Source organism: Lipotes vexillifer, unplaced genomic scaffold, assembly GCF_000442215.2.
Source record: "Lipotes vexillifer unplaced genomic scaffold, Lipotes_vexillifer_v1.1 scaffold1798, whole genome shotgun sequence".
Lineage (NCBI taxonomy): Eukaryota > Metazoa > Chordata > Mammalia > Artiodactyla > Lipotidae > Lipotes > Lipotes vexillifer.
In genome coordinates, this window is record NW_006789032.1 from 314,797 (window position 1) to 336,195 (window position 21,399).

A 21,399-nucleotide genomic window follows, 5' to 3' on the forward strand; every position below is an offset into this window, starting at 1 on the left:
CCCCAGAGAGACCCCACAGCTTTGTCATCAACACACCCTCTCATGGCACTGAAGATCTAGAATTTGTATTTGAGACCATCTATTTCCTGTCTGCCTCTCCCTAGGGTGCAGGGATCCTGCCTGTCGGTTACTTTGCCACTCTTTCGCCACCTTCCTGAATGAAGTAAGATACACCACACAAGCTTAAGTGGGTTTCCCCCCAAAGGAATGCTTTATTGACAAATCACCCATTATCTACTTTAAGGAAAAGATAAATCAGTTATTACACCTGCATCCCGCCTTCCCATCACACCCCATCTGAGAGATTCCAACCCTGGGGAAAAAGCACAGAGCAGCGTTCCTCCCAAGGCACGAGTGTGGACTGCAGCCACCCCCGACCCCGCCAGTGTGTCTGAAGTGACCAGCAGACACTCAGGTACCAGACAGCACATCACAGTCGACCAGAGAAGACACTGAGCTGACGGCTCCTTCCCTTCAAGAGTGCACAGATGCCGGCGAGGTCTCTGCCCGCTAAGAGCCTGTAAGGCACAGAGCTGCCCCTCCAGGTGCGCCAGATGTGGAGCCCTGGGTGAGAGGCTGCTGGGCTGTGGCAGCATCGGAGCAGAAAGAGATCTTTGTAGCTCCTGAGAAAAGGCAGCAGCAGAATCCCAGCTGACCCGATGCCCTGGCCCTGACCTACCTGCAGGGTCTGCCTGTTGCTCGCTGGCCCGGGCGTGTGCCACACACGCGGGTTGGAGCCGCTGATCAGTGATGTGCCAGCCAGGCCCAGCTTGCACAGGGGCAGCGCCAGCTCTCTGTGAAGGTGCTGGTCTTTCTTTCTCCCACCCCCACCGGCCAGCGGGAGCTGCCCCGGTCACTGAGAGGAGTGAGAAGCCAGTTTTCTATAGGGGGATGGAATGCACTCGTGAAGTAAAACACACCACTGGCACAGAGGTGCTGCCCCTCGGCTGGATGCAGGATTTTACACAGCACTCAAAGTCCACTAAAGAACCCTCGTTTATATATATGTAAGAACATTATAAACAAGTAAAACATAAGGCGATATAAGGCGTGCACTGCAGCTTGAGTCCAAAGGAATAATATTTTCTAACTGTGAGGCTAAAGCTGCTTTGCTTAGCTTTACTTTTTGAAAACCCCACTGCTTTTAAAAAATAAAGAATTTGCTTTTCTTAAAGCTAGATCATTAGTGTAATGATTAGGCATCTGCTGATAATCAGCTTTCTGGAAGGTCTCAGAAAATGGGTAGTTTTCCTGTTTGGCATTTTGAAATAAAACGGCAGATCAGGCAGGGCTTTCTGGATGACTCTTCCTTCTGCGACTTAGGGAAGGAGTTTAGAAAACACCACACATTTTATACTTATCGCTCTTCCCCCCACCCCCACCCCGCTTTCAACATGCTGATCAACTAACAAGACTCCCAACAGGAGCTTGGCTTTGGCTCACACCCTGGGACCCGCCACCCTGCCCGCTTCCTGCTCTGAGGCAGGACGGCGCAGTGATTTGCTGATCTGCCGACAGAAGGGGAGGCGTCTGTGTACAAGACATGTTCTCTGACCCATGTGAGCGCGGCAACCACGTCTCCACGGGGATGGCGTGATTGTTCTCAACACCCGCCGCTCGAAGCTGCAGTTGTGGCGATGACGGTGTGCTTGTTCCGTGGCCGGGCAAAGCCGCTACGGGCTTAGAAGGGCGTGTGATCGGGCAGGGGTCTGTCTCCACTCCCGGTCGGGGAGGGAAGGCTGTCACTGCCATTCTCTCTGCCACTGACAACCTTAGACTACAGATGGGAAAAGACCAAGAAAGAAGAACATGAGACAGCACGCACGCCTACCAGATCCTAGGCCCGTGCTGGGAATTCAAGGTGTCCGATCCCTACGTGAGTTTATGTCACGTGGACGCCGCTCAGCAATACAAGAAACAAATCACCAACACGGGAAACAGGCTGGATGTCTCTCTAGGAAATTACACAGTGAAAAGAGCCAATCCCCAAGAGACTACATGCTGCGTGGCTGCATTTACATGACGTTCTTGACACAACAGAAACGGAGAGCAGGTTAGGGGTTGCCAGGGGTGTAGAGCAGGGGGTAAGCAGGCCGCAGTCTTTGTGGGGATGGTAGAACTGTGCTCTGTTGAGACTGTAACGGCCATGTGTCCTGGTTGTGACACTGCAGGATGTTACCACCGGCGGAAACTGCACAAGGTATAAGAGCTCTCCGTATCATTTCCCATAATTGCACGTGAACCGACAACGACTAGTGACGTGTCCCACCCCGGCAGAACTGGGCGGTCCAGATCCAGTTACCTTTATGGTCCCAACTCGGTCCTCAAATGACTTGAAGGTGGCAGAATTCCTTTAAAGACAGAGAAAGATGTCAGTATAAGGAGCACATTGTTTTGTCACCCTCTTAAACCTGAAGGAACTCGGGGTTAGGGTCATCCTCTGGAGAGATTCCTGAGAGATCCCGAGGTCTCACTGGAAAAACATGACGAGCCAAAAAAGGGGGAGGGGGCACACATGTTCGGAGGCTTCCCCAGGACAGAACCGAGGTCAGCCACACCCCCCAACTGCAGGACAGAAGATCTGCATGCCACCAGCTGGTGAGCCCCAGACTTCATCTGGGCAAACTGCGGACCCCTTGACTAGGCAGCCGGGGGATGCCGGGCACATTTCTGCTGCGCCCTAAATGCACATCTTGGGGTTATGGAAAGTCCCACGTGTTCTTCACACAGATCTCTCACAGAAGTCGAGCAAGAGGAAAACCAAGGAGCATTCCGAGAGCAGAGAGTGACGAGGAGGCAGAGGACAAAGCAGGCCGGGCCTGGTCCCACCCAGCCCCCATTCCCCTCCCTGGCTCCGCAGCTCCCTGAGCCCAGGCCTCTGGAGGCAGCCTGTCAGTGACCCCTGGCACGCTCGGGGGACAGCAGCTGCAGCAGATTCTCCTGGGACGGGGACAAGAGCTCTGCGGGGACCCCGGCTGCACTACAGAGCAGGAGCGAGCACAGGTGGGGACTTCGAGGAGGAACAGGCCTTGGCTCTGGCTGTTCTCAGGATATAAACAGCCACCATAAAAATCCTGGAGACACCTGAGACCTCTTGGCGTGTGCAAGCCTCTCTGTCCCTTCCGGCCCGGCCCTGAGGGCAGCCCTGAAAAGTTCCAGGTGGAGCCCAGTTTGGGGCTTCACCCCCACCAGCTGTTCAGCCTCGAAGAGGTGTCTCCCAACCTTGAGCCAAGAGGACGCTGAGGCGGAAGGCGGTCCTTGGTTCAGGGGTTTGGGGAGTGAGACGGACCAGCCAGAGCCACCCCCTCCCACCGGCCTCCCAGTGGGGTCCCAGCAGGCTCAGGGAGCTGTGGGGTGCGGGGGCACGTTACCTCACGGCCGGCATACTTATGGAGTGGCGGATGGAGTAGCTGCTGCTTGGGAGCGTGGTAGGAGCAGAGAAGGAGCGTTAAGGCAAGGACAGGACCGGCCTCCCCGTGCAGGAAGCTGCGGCCCCGCCCACCCCGCGCCACTGAAGCAGGGCCGCCGCAAGGCTGCCCTGGGTGGGGGGCGGGGTGGGGGAGAACCAGACCCCGGTGCCCCTCGCATGGCCCCAGAAGGGTGACACTGCCGGAGGAGGGTGCTGGGACAAGGAAACTAAGACGCCCTTAGCCTGGGGTGCTAAAGACACTTCTGGTGCCAAGAACCGCCAGGTGTCCCCACGTGACTTCACAGCAAGCTCGAGACCAGCAGGGCAAGTAGGACTATTTAAAGCCACAGACTGTTCTGGATTCGGGCTCCAGACCTCCAAGGCGGAGGAGCGGCTTGATCAGCACGAGGTGAAGGACACTCGGGGGCTGTCTGACCCGGTCCCAAGCACCCCGCGGCAGAGCGCGCTCGGTTGTGGGGAGACCAGCTCCACGCTGAGGGGCAGGACCGCTTCTGGGGGAGGAGGACATGGGGACACGACGGCTCGAGGGCCAGCAGGGCCCCTTCCAGGAATAGAGTCAGGGGTGGGCCGACAGCTACTCGGTGAGGCCGGGTCAGAACGGGCGGCGACAGGACCCAGCCGGCTGCACAATCGGGAGGAGCCCTGAACCCGTCACGCCGCTGGTGACCACCTTGCTGTGCTGGCCCCACCCCCACCTTCGTCCGCACAGCCTCCCCTGGGGCCAGCCGTGCCCAGCGTGTCCAGCGTCAGTCTTACCTAAAGGTGTGCGAGAAGGGCCGAGCCCTGAGAGCGGCGGCAGGAGGAGAGAAGAGATGCAGCGTTAGGAGGGGCGCCTGGTCCTGCCCCGGCCCCTCTGCTCGAGCTCCGGAAGAGCACAGGGACGCCGGCGGCCACGCTGCCAGAGGAGGGCACGTGCCCCCTCCCCAGCCTCTGCCCCGCCCTCCCGGATGCGGTCACATACGAGGGACCCTCGCATCTGACTACGCCACAGACTGGAGAGAAGGAGCCCAAAGAAACAAGCAGAGCAAGGGCGTGAGGTGCTCTTCGGCCCCCGGGGCGCCCCCTGCACCGCGACAGGGCCTGCAACACCCCCAGGGCTGAAAACTTCATGCTCTGGCCCCATCACCACAGATGACAGAAGCTGACCGACAAATCTGAGCAGGTCCAAGGGCAGCTGCCCGGGGGGGCGGGGGGTTGGGGAGGGGGACAAGGCCACCCCAACGTGGAGATCGTTTCAGAAGTGACAGTCACATGGCCTGATGTACCCACACTGCTCTGGTGGGCGGCAGGACCTGCTCCGCTTGGCAGGAGAACGAGCCCAATGGTGAGAGGAGGCATGTTTCCCATCGAAGGTCACCCAGCTGGACGGAGGCCTGACCCTGCTTTAACTGGGTCTTTGGCCCCAATCCAGTTCCCCCCCGCCCCGGGGATGCAGAAGGCCTCTCTACCCGGGCTACTCGTGGACGGGCCCTTCGAGACACCAGTGTGGGGCTGCTGTCCTGAAGGAATGAGCAGCACCTGACCCTGAACATGCAAGGGAGACCTCCCTGGGCCTGGTTCTCCTTCTAGAGAAGCTCCAAACCACGGACGTAAATGGGCCTTGGCCTCAGAAACCACCTGAGACCACGCGGTGAGGCGATGGGGACACACCGAGGACCCTGAGACCCAGAGATCACAGCACCACTGGAATCATGAGAGCAAAGCCAGCAGCAGGCACTCAAGGCCCCAGAATGAGACCCCAGCCAACAGGCACCGTGACCACACGCCGGTTCCCCTGCCAGGCTGACTCACGCACGGCGGGCACAGGATCTGTAGCGACATGGCCACTCTGGGTTCTAAGCAGACAGCGGGGGCAGATGGAGCATGGGCCGTGTCGCTGTTCCCCCAGATCGAAGCCGTTCACGTGAGGAACTGCCCAGCAGGCTCACCCGCAGCCGCTTCCACACGCGCCTGGGGCTCTGCCCTCTTGCCTGCTTTCCACCCAGAGTGCTCCGAACACGCTCGAAAGTGAGTGAGAATACTGAACGTGAGCGCATGACACCCAAAATGAAAGAGAATGTTCCCAGAAGAGGATGAAGCAGGCCTCTGTCACCTGCTTCAGATGCCCTGTCAACAGACCAGCCTCTGCAGGAAAGCACAGACCCGAGCAGACGCTCCCCTCGCTCTGTGATGGGCCCTGCGAGTGAGGCCTGGCTGCCAGGGGCGTGTGATCAGCCTGTCGCCAGGCTTACCCCAGCCTGGCTCAGGTGGTCACAGTAGGCATCCCATCGAGCGTCAAGGGAGACTTGATCCAGGAACACACCCAGAGTCAAGCGTGAGCCGAGCAGCGCGAAGCCTTGGGGAGCAACTGCCACAGGCCCTCCTGCTGCCAGCGCAGAGCCACCGCCTGGGGGTGGGGTGGGGGTCCCTCTTGTGCCCGAATCACAGCCATGGTGGGCAAGGGCTGCATCCGAGCGTGGCCCGCGGGGACCCCCAGTGTAGAGGGTGCACCCCTGAAGCACAGACTGCCTATTACTGACTGTTGAGCTTCTCCGAAGGTTTGAAGTTTTTCAAAATAAAAAGCTGGGGGGTCAGGGAGAGGAGAGGGGTAACGATGTCAAACAAACACGGATAAAACGTGAGCACGGCTCCAGGCACCAGCTGTCCTCTGCTCAGCCGGGTGGGGCCTGGGGCTTGTGGGGGCCTGTGGCCAATCGGCCAGGGCAGGGCTCCTATCTTGAGGCCCACGAGGCAGCTACAGGCTGTGAGGCAGGGAAATGCTTACCCTAAGCAGGCAAGAAGGAGCCCACTCAAGGGTGAGAGGTGAGGGGTCAGGGCCAGGGGGACTCCCAATGCCATGCTCAGCAGGCCAGACCCATAGCAACTCCATAGGATTCTTGGCTATGAGGAGACAGGGCACGGCCGGCAGTGGAACCCGGGGGGCCAAGTCCAGGGGTCTGGTGATGGGGATGACCCGCACTGCCCACTGTCTCTCTCCAATTAGTCCCAACAACCCCGAGGGAGGCCCTCGTGAGGGCAGAGCAAGGAGGGAGCTCGGCCAGGAGTCACACCCTGGCCTCCGACTCCAAGGAGGCCCTGCGGGGGCAGCAGCAAAGCCCAGAGCAGGAAACTCAGGGTGAATGAAGCCTGGCTTGGGAGCAGCGTGGCCATCAGGCTGGGGGTGGGCACTGCTGTGTGTGGTCCACCTAGTGCCCGGGCCCCCCACGCTCCCTGGCCCCAGAGGCACTCGGGTGGCCACCAGGGTCTCATCCACTTCTGGGACAGAACGCTCAGTCGGGGGCCCTAGCGTGCAGCCGCACGCTCTCTGAGGGCAGGCCTGGCAAACACCCCGAGAAACACCACGCTTGTCCTCGACTTGTCCAGGCTGGCGGGCCACCCAGGCTGGCGCTGCCCCCAGGCCGAATCGTTTTCTCTCCGTGGAACTTCAACAAGAAGCGTCGCCTCCACCAACCCTAAGAACCAAAGTTACCCACAGGCACCAGTGACCGCCCCCCCTCACCCCAAGAAACATACAAATAAATGGCAGAGGTAGCCGGTAAACAAGAGTTTGTGAACCAACTGGTCCGGGGCTGGTGTGGCCACACCTGTGGGTGGTGAGGGGCCCCTGAGGCATGTGCATCTGAGCCTGGAGGCTCAGGCAGCCTTCCTGCAGACCCTCTAGTGGATCTAACCCCCCTAAACACCCGCCCCTGCTGGTCCCAGGTCTCAGGGTGGAGGTGTCGGGCCAGGGAGCCTCACCTCACGTCCCCAAGCTTCCGGCTGATGGCAGAGCCCACGGTGCACAGGGCCGCTGAGGTCTTCTGTCCTGCCTGCGAGAGGGTCTCCTGGGTCTTCTTGTAGCTGGAAGGAGAGACACCAGTTAGACCAACCAAGCTGAAGGCGTAGCCATGCCTCCCCACACCAAGGACAAGGCACCCAGAGAAAAGAGGGGGCGGTCAGGGCGGTGAGTGAGCCCGGCCACCTGGGAGAGGACACGTGTCCTGTCTCAGGGCCCCCAGGGGACTGCATGAGGGACAGATGCAGCACTGCCAGGTCACGACCCCCCACCCTGTAATAACACCGTTTTCTGCTCTTCCTGTAATGCAGGTTCCTCTCCGTGGAAACTTACTTGCCCCACCCCTGCAGCAAAGAGGCCCACAGAGCCCAGGGCCTGCGGCCAAACAGACCAGCCCCTCAGGCCCTCCTGGGGCTTCTCTTTTCTCTTCTCGTCTAAGACAGTCCTCTGAGGACAGAACAGCTCGACCACACCCACAGGGGATGCAGCCGGCAGTGCGGCCTGTGCCGGGCCAGCCTTCAGACCCCGAGCAGCCCCTCCAGCCCTCCACCCTCCTGTTCTGCATCTACCATGTCCTTTGAGAACTGGTTCAAGGGGGTGGTCTTGGCGCCCCAAGGAGACGGCCTGTTCCACACCCTCCTGCCCCATTCACCCACAACGAGATGGCTCGTGACCTCAACGGCAGTGGCACAGGCACGGGCAGGGTGCCTGGGCCACAGGGACGGCAAGGACACCCTCAGGCCCAGGCTGAGAGCCAACACCTACAGCTGCCAGCACCCCACCCAGCCCCCCATCCAGCCCCCACCAGAAACAGAAGACACAGCAGCCTGAACCCAGGAGCTCCTTTCTAGCCAAATTGGCAACCCCACAATAATGGCTCGAGATGGTAGGGCTCCGGAGACGCCAGCCGGCTCCGGCCCTCCTGGCACCCTCAGGTCACGGGGGGCTGGCTCGGACGGCACCAGCAGTGGGGCTTCCAGGCCCCTTTCCCATCCACCCCACATCGTCGCCCTCGGGAGGCCCCCCGTGAGCGCCTGCTACCTGCCTCCCTCAGGCCAGCCTCCTACCTGGTGCCCTGCACTCCCTGCCCTGTGGGGACGGCCTGGCCCCAAGCACCCTGGAGGGGCCTCCCTCCCCTCAGCTGCAGCCACTCACAGCACAGCAGGGCCCGGGCCTCAAAACACATCGCTTCCCAGCAAGAGTTTGGAAATATCTTGAAATCGCTAAGACATTTGAGTTTATCTCAGTTTCCAGAAGGTCAGTGATTCTGGAACACACACTGTTAATAACAAGGAAAAAATAATTTCTAAAATCCTTGCCGAAAAATCTGCTTCTGCGTTTTCTGGATCCAAAAACTAGTAAGACGCCTCATTCTGAACCCAGGCCTTAGAAAACCCTGACAACGAGAAACTCCTCCCCCAGTGATAGTCTGACACGATCACAGAACTTAAGTGAACAGGAACTCAAAGTCCAATCACCTGCCCAGTGACCCAGGTATCTGGACAGCCGGGGCCTGGACAGGATCCCCCAGGCCAAGCGACAAGGTCCATTCTAGGCCACAGCTGATTCGTACTAAAACCCAAAGTCCACACCCTCCTTTCAGAGGGTTTCCACACAGACCGTGGTCACAATTCTCCCAGGCGTCTTCTGACTTGAAGACGCCTTCACCCGGAGCTGCCACCTACACCATGGCCTGTCTCAGCGCCTCTCAAGACGGTGGCAACAGAAGTGGAGCATCCTGAGGGTAACCCAGAAGGGGGCCCAGGCACTGAATCACCAGCAGGAGAGGCGCGCGCTGTGGGCCACTCTGCAGGGAAGCACCCCTCTGGGACAGATGTGGTGCAGAGGCCAGGGCAGAGCCAGCGTCTGTGTCCCGGTAACTCAGCCCCACCCGTGCCTGAGAGCGCCGGGCTGTGCGGCCCAGGCCGCTGCTCCTTTGGGAATTCCTTTCACCTTTTAGGAAAACAAAGGCCTCCTCCCAGGATCAGTGGGCGTGGCTGTCAGTCAGAGGGAGGAATCTGCTGGATGCTCCTCCTCCAGGATCCTCCCTTGGGGGACCGTCTCCACCTGCCGCTTGGTGGGGCACGTGATCCCAGACTGCCTGGCCAGAGGCTACAGCTCCCGGACCACAGTGAAAGCACAATCTTATTGTTGGTCTGCAAGGCTGGGAAGATACCATCCAGCCCCACCAGGCACCCCTTGACCACAGAGGAGCTACCTGAGAACAAAGCCACTGTGGGGAGAGTGGAAGCGGGAGGGACACAGGTTGGGAGCACTGGTTGGAGGCCCGGGCAGAGGGCCTGGAGCGGGGGCTTCTCGCCAGGCGAAGCCTCCCTGTCCCTCCTAGGCTGGCACTATCTGTAGCTGTGCTTTCTGTCACCTGCGACCAAAGAACTCAACATGCCAACGAGTGACTGTGCCATTTATTGGTGTCCACACAAAGCACGATTTTAGCTATGATCTACCTAAAAAAGGATCCCATTAGGTGATCACTTCACAACCAACAGAGCATGGCTGCTGAATCAACAGCTGGCCGAGGGAAGAGACCCCCTCCCAAATGGCATCAACCCACTCACGACAGGACCACTGCACTAGAGCTAAGTGCTCGGGCTGCACACACCCGCCTCCTGCCCCTGGGCGGCGCTCTCCGAAAGGGATCCACCAGCACATGGATCGCGAAAGACAGGGTGGCTCCAAGGCTCTGGACGCGGAACCCCGGCAGCGGTCTCCGGCAGCCACTGCTAGGGAGGCACCAGTCAGGCGACCCCGAGAGTGAAGAGCAGCTGTGTCGTGTTGTCACCGTCCTGGGCTATCATTGCAGAGATGCCTCCAGCCCTGACAACTCTACCACCAGACTTGGGGCTAAGACCCCGTGGCCGCTGCCTGATGAAGCGCGTGAAAAGGGCCATCCCACCAGCCACACTTGCAGGCCCAGAGCCACAGGGTCCGTTCAGAGGAGTCAGAACTGTGATCGTCGGAAACAGTATCCCAGCAGCTTCCCATCAACTGGCTTTAGAGAACAGCACTAAGATCTCCCAAGGCTATTTTCAGCTCAGGTCTGCACTGTGAGCCTGCCTGCAGCGACGGGCTGCCCTACCAAGCCACGCACACAGCATGAAACTCCAACCACCAGACCCACTTGGTGCCCGGCTCCCCTCGTGACCCCAGGCTGCAAAGGCTCCACGCACACAGCTGGCCAACCTGGGCTTCCGGGCACCTCCAAGACAAGCTGGGTCACAACCACCTCCTTTCAGCCCAACACAGAAGGGCTTTCCGCCCATGCCTTCTGGCAACCACGACAGCACTTCCTTCTAAGCAAGACATCCCAGAAGGTGACTATTTTAAAATACTGTAGGGGCTTCCCTGGTGGCGCAGTGATTAAGAATCCGCCTGCCAATGCAGGGGACACGGGTTTGAGCCCTGGTCCGGGAAGATCCCGCATGCCATGGAGCAACTAAGCCCGTGCGCCACAACTACGGAGCCTGCGCTCTAGAGCCCACGAGCCACAACTACTGAAGCCTGCGCGCCTAGAGCCCGTGCTCCACAACAAGAGAAGCCACCGCAACGAGAAGCCCGTGCACCACAATGAAGAGTAGACCCCATTAAAATAAATAAATAAATACATACATACATACATACATAAAAATATAATAATAAAATAAAATACTGCACCACCCAGTTCAAAGGCTATAACCAGAACGGAGCACGAATGAAGTGCTACTATCTTGTTTAAGGATCTCAAATAAGACGCGTCGGGAGTCCTTCTGGACCAGAGCTCTGTCAGACACACAGAGCTACCCATGAGGGTTCTGCGCTCTACTTATTTTCTGAGAGCTTGGAGCTTCTCAGGCCAAAGGAGATCCTTCGACATCTGACCCGCACGGCCCACGCTGCGCCCCCAGCTCAAGAGCCACCCCTAAGTGCAAGAGACCCTGAGAGCACCACAGCTGGAGCCAGGTCTACAGGGGAAGGAGGGGGAAAAGCGCCATCAGCATCAGTCCAGATGGCGCCCAAGGTTCATCACCAGCCAGAGACGTGGCCCAAGCTCAGCTCCGGCCTCTGATCTGAGGGACACACATCAGGCAGGGGCAAGTTTTCAGTGCGGTCTGGTGGCGGAGTGAACTTCCTTCAGCGTCTGCACCCTCTCCCAGAAGCATTTAAAGGACACTTTCTTTTGTGTTTGAGAGGTGAAAAATTATATTAAAAATAAAATAGCCAAGAAACACCACAGCTAGGTCTGAGCCAAGTGTGCACAGCCTCCCTGTCCCTCAAAGAAGTGTCAGGAGGGGAGGGGATGGAGGTGCCGGCAGCAGAGGCACTCACAGTTCCGACTGGGTCACTTTCTCATTCCACTCTCCAAGTTTCTCCGAGGTTTTCACGTAGCTAAAAACAGAAAGTCTGCGGTAAACGACTGAGAGAAGCTACTTTAGCTCAGGTTTCAAACTGACAAGTGACGTTGCAGGGAAAACAGAGAAGGACCACCTGGCAGGAAGACTGCACGCTCAGCCTGCTTCTGCTCAGCACCGGCTCTGCAGGCCCCGGTGAGGCACCTGCAGGCCCAGCCACTCTCCTCATGCCGAAGGAGGGCCTGCTCACTCGATGGAAGCTGTGTCTTGGGGAAGAGCTGGGAGGAGCAAGGAGGGCACAGCCCATGGCCCCAACACAGCCACCCTTTGGGGTTCAAGGCCTACAGTTTCCTAGGACAGAGAACTGGGCCTTTCCTAGGGCAGATTTATGAAAATTGACTTGGTCTTCCTGTGGGAACATGGCTTCTCAGACAGTGGGAGACATCCCCCATCCCCCCACCTTGGAGGATATGTTTCAGAGGAGCCACACGGCCGCAGTACCCAAATTCAGAGAGCTGCGGCACAGAGGGTCTGGATCAGAGGTCCTGACCACGTCATGCTCATGAGAAGGACTCATGTCCACAGACTCACGTTGGCAGACGCTGACCTGTGGGGACCATGGAAAACCAGCCTCATTAAGCACCTAATCCGTGTTCTCTCCAATTTAGACCCTGAAACATGTTCTTCTTGTCGATTTCTGCCTGGACAACTAGCTACAGCATGTCTGCCGCCTTTCAAAAACACATGTACACTCTACACTCTTTGAATAAATACAAATTCAGTTGCTGGCAAGGAGTCAGGGCCCCCAGCTGGCTGCTTCCAAGCGGCACACTTGCTGACCCCGCTCCCAGGAGGCCCCTCACCCCCAGGACTCAACGCCCATCAAGCAGGTAGAGCAGACACTCACGCGTTAGACACCTGTACATCATGCCAACCCCTGGACAGGTTCTGCTTCAGGCCCTCCAAGGTAGAAAGGCCCAGCCTCCTCTTCAGCTCTCCACAGTGCCTCTCCTTGGCTGCCAGCACCTGGCGCAGAGTGACAACTTCCTCCTCCACCTGCAAAAGCACGGTTACCAGCATTCAGCCACCACTATGGCAGGAAGTGACCACCATCCTTACACATGTCGCAGTGAAGGCCTTCTCAGAATCACCTAAGAATTTTCCATTTACAGAAACACAGCTCGTCTTAGGAATGGTCTACAGCAGGCATCGGTTCTGTCTGTATGTGGCACCAGCACCTCGACTTCTGGAGGACTGTCCCGCCCCACTAAGCCGAGTGTTCTGGCGGGGCTACTGACCACAGTGCCCACCCATGGATGACAAGCAAGGCCTGTCGGAGCTCTTCCCTGGGACTAGGAACGGGTGTTAGAAGAGAGCAGCCCCTTTCTGTCCAGGCTCCGGGCCTGGGTGTGAGTAACAGAAGGTGGGTGGGTTGGCAGCCAGGCCCCATCTGTACCATGGGGGAATTCCACACGGGGGAAGGAAGCAGAGCTGACAGACGGATGGGTGGCCAGAGACCCACGTGACAGAGAAACAACCCTTATGACAACATTTGTGTTTCCAAGGTCAGCTGCCGGCCTCGGCAAAAGCCACTTACAGAAGCCCAAAGAAAATTCTCTCTTCTGCTTAAAGTAATCTGAGTTGGGCAACAGAAAAAAATCTTGACTTTAACGACCAGAACCTTCTCATGTCTTAAAACAAAGAGTGAACTACAGAGAGGAGCATCCTTTAGAGCCTTTCTACTTTAGATTCTCAATACTTCCTGCTCCTTCCTGCTCCTATGTGAACAGCTACTCTAAAAAAAAGTCCCTTTCTTAAAAAAATGACTGTTTGGATTAAGGCACTAACAACAGCCTAAAGCCCTATATATCACTAGATTCTGCTTTAGAAAATATTGAAACAGAAACGATTCAAAACTACAGGATCACCTAAGGCCAAGCTATTACCAGTCACCCCAGCAGCGACACCCGGTGACTTGAACTTTCCACGTGTGGTGCTTCGGGCACACGGGCTTACAGGCGCGTGGACACGAGCAAAGAAGCTGAAATTTTTAAGAGACACAAGAGCTTCTTTGTTTTGCAATTCACCTCTGAAAAAGCCCTTGTGGTTTCATTCTCTAAACCAACACGTCCTGAAATGAAAGGCAAAACGTAAGCCTCCTGGGACTTCCTGCTGCCTCTCCTTTAACCTCCGTTCGATTCAGGAAGGGCAGCTTCCTCTGTGGTCTAAAACCTGGTCCTGGGGCTGCGTCTGTCCGCATGACCAGCTCTGCTCAGACCCAGGCCTGGACCCGGGATGTATCAGGACAGGCTTGTTTCCAAAGACGGAGCGGAGAACTGCAACAAGTGTGCTCCAGCCTCTGCCTGACTGATGCCAACAAGTTCATTTCCCCAGATCCTGGAATCTCAAGTGAGTCACTATTAGACTCTGTATCACACCGTAAAAAGAAACACCCTTGGCAGTTAGTCTGAATAAAAATTATACGCAGACTCTTCTGTTCTTAACTCCAATTTCCTCTTAAAGAGCTCTCACTTTATAAAGATCACACGAAACGCTAGTTACAGAAGAAGTATTTTTAAAAGAAAAATGAAGATCCAGGGACGGATATATCCATGGGGGTCTTGAAAATGTCGTGTTGATTCCAAAAGAGAAACTCCCAGCAGATGGTGTGCTCAGAGCAGCTGCCCCATGTGGACATTCTCCTCATGGAGCACCTACAAGGTGCCAGACACACGCCAACCAAGGGCTGCAGAGGGCAGTTTCTGCGGGGCTCCAGGGACAATCTCCCAGGGCAATTTCTCCAGAGCACAGCCAGCACTCTGGCCCCTCATTAGGCTGGGAGGGCCTCACAGTCACCCCCGGATGGACAGCCATGACACAACACCTTTGCAAGCTCAGCCCTGAGCTCCTCCGCCTCGGCATCTGTCAGACCCTCAACAGCAGGAGCCTGGGCGGCCACCGCTGTGTCGACAGGGACATCCGTCATGGAGTCGGAGAGCAGACCTTTGTTAGGAGAATTCAGGTTGATATCTGCCAGAGACAAAATGCGGTCAGAGAGCATCAAATAAGAAGTCACAGAGGAATAGAGGACAGAGGTTTCCACCGAGGGAGAAAGCAAGGGTGCAAGGGCAGGTTTAGGGGAAAGGGGCAGGGGACCCGTGGAGACAATGCCTCTTCTCTGAAAGTTTCTGCAAAGATGGTTTTGGCCACCAGACTGGGAGCAGCCATATCTCAGGCCACCCAAGTTGCTTCTTCAGGTTCTAGAAATGCTGGCACAAGGCAGCCACTCCCTAAATCTGGTTCCTCCTGTAAGAATGCTATCTTCACAGACAGGAAACCTTTGTTAAAAACAAAGCCGCTGGATCTAATAGCTCTTCCATTTTTTAGCGTGAAGGAACTTAATACAGCTGTAAACACAACCAGCACCACTTTCCAATCAGCTGCTCCGCCAGGGCGCAGGCTAAGATTACACACAAGGAACACAGTCATCCAGCTCCTGTGGGGAGTCAGCAAAACAAAATCCGTTCAGTTCATCCTCGACCCTCACCCCACAGCAAGAAGGCTGTGGCGGTGTGCAGAGGGCACTGCCTCCTCACACCTCTGCTATACCCAGACCAAGTTCGAACCCCTGCGTCACGTTTGTTCTCCACGTTAAACGCACTTTCCTGTATGCACTAGAGGTTTACAAGAAAAACAGGTCTACGTCAGTTCTTTCCAATTCCAAACGCAAGGCCATCGTTGTTTAGTACATTATACAATCAGCTTTGAAAACACCTTCCCTTTTGATCAGCACATTCTGTGAAGAGACGGGCTCTGTATGGTGTTTGGCACATTTAAAAGTAAATTAAAGAGAATTCCCTGATGGTCAGTGGTTAGGACTCTGCGCCTTCACTGCCGAGTGCCCGCGTTCAATCCCTGGTCAGGGAACTAAGATCCCACAAGCCAAGCGTGGCATGGCCAAAAAAAAAAAGAAAAGTAAATTAAAGGCACAAAGGTTGCAAAACAGTAAAAATGTCTTTAACTGCAGGTACGTTTGTCTACCCTAGAAACCCTAGAATCTGCTAAAAATAGGCGAAATGCCCTTAAAACCAAAGACACTCTGTTTAGCTGGCCATGTCATTCCCTTCACATGTCCCACAGCTGGAGCCATGCACTTCTGTGGTGCTCTAGAGATGTTCACTAAATGAAGCTTTTCTTTTTAATCAACAGATTTCAATATTTAACTAAGATCAATCTACGTGGTTTTACTTCATCGTTTGTACCTGCTGTGTTGAACCTACTCAAATTCAGTAAGTGCCTTAAGATCCCTACAACTTTTCTATTCTTAAAAAACAGATAAAGGCCCACTGTCTGCTTATAAAGCTAAAACTGGATCCCATGGAAATCACCCCCAGATAAAACTGTGCACTCACCAAACATGCTGTGCACTGCCCAATCACTGGGTGAGACCAAGCTCAGTACCCCGCTGCAGGCAGATGCTATTCACACCCTGACTTAGGGGTGACCAAGGTCCTTACCAAAGGACCTACAGAGAGAATTAGCACGGGCTGGTGCAGTAGGCAGCACTAGGGGGCCAGAGCCCCTCACCTGGGTGAATCTCAGCTCAGCCTGTATAATCATCTGCAAAATGGGGTTTTTTTGGACCATTATAAAAAGGTTATTCCGAATATGGAAAAAGGTCTGAGAAACAGGCTTGGAATGGTGTCTGGCACATAGTAGGTGCTCAGTAAATGTTTTCTGTCGTTCTCATGACCGAAACCCCACGCTTGTGACGAATTCTAATGTTTAATTAATATGATGATACAGATCAAACGATAGAAAAGCACCCTGAAATCATCCAGTGTAGTTACATCAACGTAGTATTAGCACTCCCTCTAGAGCCCCAGGATGGAAGACAGACTCGTACCACCTCCTCAAGATCTTAAGCTTCTGGGCCTGCTCCACACCCCGCAGCGGCCACCTCAATCTAGTCTGGGATGTCAGTTGCGGAAACAGGCCTGGTATGCTGGGTGTGCCCCTGACTCACTGCACCCTTCCCCCTCCAGACAACTCTGCAGTAGGCTGGGCTCCGAGCTGCGTTGCCACCCAAGGGGCGCTGCGCCCAACGCGAGGACGGGGTCGCCTCCCCTCCCCTCCCCGGGCGCCGCGCACGGCACCTCGGCCCGCATCCAGGGCCGGATGGGGTGTCCCCGAGGGCCCTGCGCAGGGACTGAGGGCGGCCCGCCGGGCAAGAGTCGGGCGGGGGCAGAGTGGGAGCTACCCGGAGTGACGAAACCCAAGACTCTGGGGCGAGGGGAGGGCGCTGGGGAACCAGTGCTCAGAGCGATCCCAGCGGGGGCGGAACACCCGCCAGGAGCTTCGAGGCCGCGCGCCTGGGAGAGGAAGAGGTGCCGCGGGACGGGCGGGCGCAGGCGGAGGGGCCCAAAGGCCGCCACGCGGCACCGGGCCCGCGGGTACCTTGGCCGGCGGAGTCCATGTTTAGGCGGCGGCCGGGCCGCAGCTGGCGTCGAAGCCGGGCTCGCGGGCGCAGTGGGAACCGAGCGGGCCGCACCAGGTGTCGCTCGCCGCTTACGCACCAGCCAGCTGAATCGCCTCAGGCGCCGCGGCATTACGTGATCAACAGCGAGACGACCCACTTCCGCTTTGACGCGCGCTCCGCCCCCACGAGCGGTGCCCAATGAGGGAGTGTTTTGGCCTAGTCCCGGTTAATCAGCTTCAATATGATTGGCCGAGGCTGCGGACGAAGCCGGAAAGGGAGGCCGGTACACCAGCGAGAAGCACAGGTAGAACGGTCTTGAGGTGCACGGGGTAAGGTGGGAACTGGGAGGACCGTGCAACATGGCGCTACGGGATCCCGGAGGTGGGCCTCTTGGACGTCTCCAAGGTGTTTGCCCCTGCCTGCGAGCGCCACGGCTCACGTACTTCGGCGGGTCAGACTCAGGCCGCTTGCGATCCCTCCGAGGCCTGACCCACTGACTTTGGGGCTCCTTTTCTTTTTGGGTCTGTCCTTTTTGTAGGGATTTTAAGGTTGTATGGGGGTTGCGCAGAAAAAGGCGCTACCACGAGTTGCTCTCTTCTGGCTGGAGGCGCCCTTCGACCCCGTGTTCTCTCACTTCCTTTTCACAGCAACCCGGTGAGACAGATGGGGCCCTCCCCACTTTACAGATGAGAAAACTGAGTCCAGAGTTACTTGCCCATCGCTCAGCTAGTTGCTTCCTGCAGACTCCGGAGAAGGGTTTGCCAAACTTGTCAAAGGAGAGGTGTGTAGCCATTAGGCAACCCGGTCCCGCTAAAACAAGTCCCACGGCTACCCTTCCTCGGCTACTAAGTGCCTCTGCAAGCAATCCGTTAGTGCAGGGGCCGGGCTGCACAGCAGGAGGTGAGCGGCGGGCAAGTGAGCGAAGCTTCATCTCATCTGCTCCCCACCGCTGGCATTACCTCCTGAACCTTTCCCTCCCCGCTGTCCGTGGAAAAGTTGTCTTCCACGGAACCAGTCCCTGGTGCCAAAAAGGTTGGGGACCGCTGCTTTAGTGGTATTCAAACCCTTGAGGATCTGACCTTTCTGGACAGCATTCCCCCTAACAGCCAAGCCACCCAGCATGTACTGATCCCTGGGAAGGAAACCCATTCCTTCACCTGGCTAACTCCTCTTACTGTCTCAGCTCAAAGCTCACCTTCTCCCCATAGGTCTTCCTGGTACCTTAAGTACCTGGTCACCTTAAGTACCTGCTTCTGCTTGCACTGGCCCAGGTGCATCCAGGCCAGGTTCTGCTCTGGTGCCATCAATTATATGCCTGCCCCATTTGCCTTCTTTCAGCTTTTCCAGAGTTTCTAGCTGGAACCACACTGGCCAGCCCCTGTCCCCAGGGGTTGAGGACAGCCAGTAGTCCCTGCTTCATACAGTTAAGGGCAGGTGGTAAGGATGCGACTGCATTACAGATGGTGGTGGGCAGAGGGCTTGTCTCTCATTCTGTATGGCACCCCTGAGCCAGGAACAAAGCAATGAGTGGTCAGTGCAGGTGTGTCTGTAGTCCCACCTGGACTGCCTGCCACTTACTCTGAGTCTGTGGTTCCACGGTGAACCCCATCCTGTAGAAGCCAGGAATGGGGCGGGGGGGAACCCTATGAAGCAGCAGCATCGCACTCCTGGGGAGGTCCCGCTGCTAAGACTTTTACAGCCCTTCCAAAGCCAGTGTTCTTTCATAGTTAGAGGCGACTTGCACAGACCCTTCAACACTCATCTTTCCCAGAGTCATCCTGTAACCCAGGCCAGGTGAAGGACGCCTCCTGGTGTCCCACAGCCCATGTTCACACCATCCTTTCTAGGTGATCGAGGCACCCATCACACAGTGTTGCCATAAACTGGGTCAGGTTAATCTTTGCATTCCCCTTAGGAGCTGGGAGCAGACTGGGACCATCCACAAATGTTGGAGAGAGGAAGAGAGAGGAGGAAAGGGGCTGCCCCAGTGAGGGAGAGTGCCAGGTCCCTATGCACTGCCCCACCCTCCCCAGACACAAGGTGGGAATCCCAGGCAGGGCCAGCTTTACTGGTTTGGGGTGGGGGGTGGGAGAAGGGACACGCAGAAGCACGGTCTACAGCCTCCAGGGCAACTGTAAGTCCTCAGTTTCCAGCGGACTGCAGTGGGTCGCCTCCACGTTCTTGAGGTGCTGGCGAGCCAGGAACAGCGCGAGCTGCCAGCGCCGCCGCCGGCTCAGGCCCTGGCCCACTAGCCAGGGGAAAGCGAGCCCGTGCGGGGCCCCAGGCCTCCTCGTCCTCCTGCCGGTGCTCGCAGCGCGCGCCGTAGGAGCGCAGCAGGGCTAGGCACCAGTCGTCGTCCACGCGGTAGCGCGCGTAGAAGGCGGCCTCCTGAGCCAGGCTGCCGGCACGCAGCCATCGGGTCACGACAGTAAGGCCCTCGCGCGCCATCACGGCGGGGTAGCGGTGCTGCAGCAGGCGCAGGAGCAGCTCGTTGCCGCGGGGGCCCTCCACGTCGCCCGACGGCAGGGGGCGCAGGGGTCCCGAGGTGCTGACCACGTCGTCCGGCGTGCGCCGGAGCAGCAGCACTGGCCGGGGTAGCGACACAAGTGCTCGGCCACGTAAAGGTTGAAGTGCTCGCGCACCGTGCGCACCACCAGCCCCTCCAGCTGGGGGGGCATGACCTTCAGCGCCAGCGGCACGAGGTCGTCGAAGGTGGCATCGAGCACCAGCGCGCCCAGCTCCGGGTACGTCATGGTGGCCCACGAGGCCGTGAAGCTGCCTATGGACCAGCCGTAGACCACCGCGTGCGCGGGCGGGAAGTGCAGGCGGTGCAGCGCGTACTTGACCACCACGTCCATGGTGTTTGCGTCGGCGTCATGCTGAGGGAACGGCGCGCCCGTGCTGCCCCCGAAGCCCGGGTGGTTCCAGCCCAACACCGAATAGCTGGCCTCCAGCGGCGCCGACAGACAGCCCATCTCATAGAAGCCGGCGTTGCCCTCCTAGCAGATGACGAGGCGCAGGCCGCGGCCATGACTGCCCAGGCGCTGGCGGCGGTCCATGAACATGGTGTCGATCTCGTTGCCGTCACAGGCCACCAGCTTGGCGCGCCGGCCGCGGTAGCGGTCCACCAGGCACTCCTGGCCCTGCCGCAGCAGCGGCAGCAGCGCGCGCGTCATCTGGAACATGGAGCCAGGGGACACGAGCCAGCGGTCCACTGAGTAGGCCCTCACGTAGCTGGCGAGCTGGCCGGGCAGCTGACGGATCTGCTGCAGGAGGCACTGCGCCTGGCTGCGCGCCCCGCCCCTGCTCGTCTTCGCCCAGCGCCGCGCCCGCAGCAGCCACATGCCCGCCGCGGCCGCCGGGCACGTCAGTCCCCCAGTGACCGCTGTGGCCCCTGGCGGCGGCGGCGCGCACGTCATCCCAGCGGAAGTCCACAGGCCAGCCGCGGAAGTTGTAGGTGTAGTTTGCTGTCAGGTAGATCTTGAATAAGTGCACCAGTGCCTTCACGAAGCAGACCACACACATGGGCGCCTAGGCGCTGGGCCCCGACAGAAAGCCCTAAGGCCCAGTCGCCGGGCCGGGTCGCGCTTGCAGTGGGAAATCTAGGTCCGGCCCGGAGGGCGGTGGCAGGGCCCCGCGCGCGCGCGCGCGCACACGTGTGCGCACCTGGCCACCTCAGGACATGCCTCCTCAGGACTTGGCCCTCGTGGCCTTTATGTCCTGGGCCCACCGGGGCCCAGGGGAGGCGTCCTCTGCCCTGCGTGGGCCGGCTTTGTGAGTCACCGTTGCCCGGGAGAGGCGGCACTCTGTGGTGGGCGCACAAAGGGTTCCCGGGCGAGGTGGACCGCCCCCTCCCCCAACGCCCCCGCCTGGGCCACAGCCTCAGGACCCTGGCGCGGCCACACCCTCGCCAGGCCCTCTTTGACCCGCATCCTCCCAGGGCCTCGTTAGCCTCTCACCCACGCCCAAGGCCACCTCCACCCGGGCCTGAGCAGCGTCTGGCCCCCTCCTCCTTGAACTGTAGGTGGACACACAGGCCAGAAATCAACAGTGCTGACCTCTTCCTGGGTCTCACCGGGAAAATTACAGGGCTGCCCACGGCCCTGAACCCCCGCCACCTCCCGAGGCACCTGCCCTGGTGGGAGAGGGAGCAGAGACAGGACGAAGCAGCCCTGGGGATCAGGCTGTGTGAGAGTCTGCAAAGGCTACGTGGGTCCCCCAACAGGCCGGCCAGGGGGAGCAGGAAGGCTGGCTGGTGGGGCTCTTTGCTCACTGCCTGTGCCTCTGCCCTCCACACCTTCCCTCCCAGGAAAGGGGGTGAGCACAGGCTGGAAACCCCCCCTGCCCCGCCCCTGCCCCTCGCCCCCCC

The 21,399-nt window shown here is 58.2% G+C and overlaps 2 protein-coding genes across 3 annotated transcripts; both read right to left on the reverse strand.

The window, feature by feature from the left end:
* Positions 1-1,681: 1,681 nt before the first annotated feature.
* On the reverse strand, positions 1,682-17,027 carry TPD52L2 (TPD52 like 2). Of its 2 annotated transcripts, XM_007462232.1 has the most exons (7): positions 17,009-17,027; positions 14,436-14,581; positions 12,459-12,607; positions 11,529-11,588; positions 7,169-7,270; positions 2,303-2,351; positions 1,682-1,777 (listed from the first exon to the last, which is right to left on the reverse strand). In XM_007462232.1, exons 1-7 carry the CDS (start codon positions 17,025-17,027, stop codon positions 1,682-1,684), a joined length of 621 nt encoding a protein of 206 aa, XP_007462294.1. The 2 variants fall into 2 exon arrangements, with proteins under 2 accessions (XP_007462294.1, XP_007462295.1); XM_007462233.1 differs by lacking the exon at positions 11,529-11,588.
* Positions 17,028-19,144: 2,117 nt separating this feature from the next.
* On the reverse strand, positions 19,145-20,555 carry ABHD16B (abhydrolase domain containing 16B). The gene is given in 4 exon segments (XM_007472268.1): positions 19,145-19,306; positions 19,308-19,621; positions 19,624-20,425; positions 20,427-20,555. Coding segments are annotated over 4 exon segments (1,407 nt in total).
* Between the last annotated feature and the right edge of the window lie 844 nt (positions 20,556-21,399).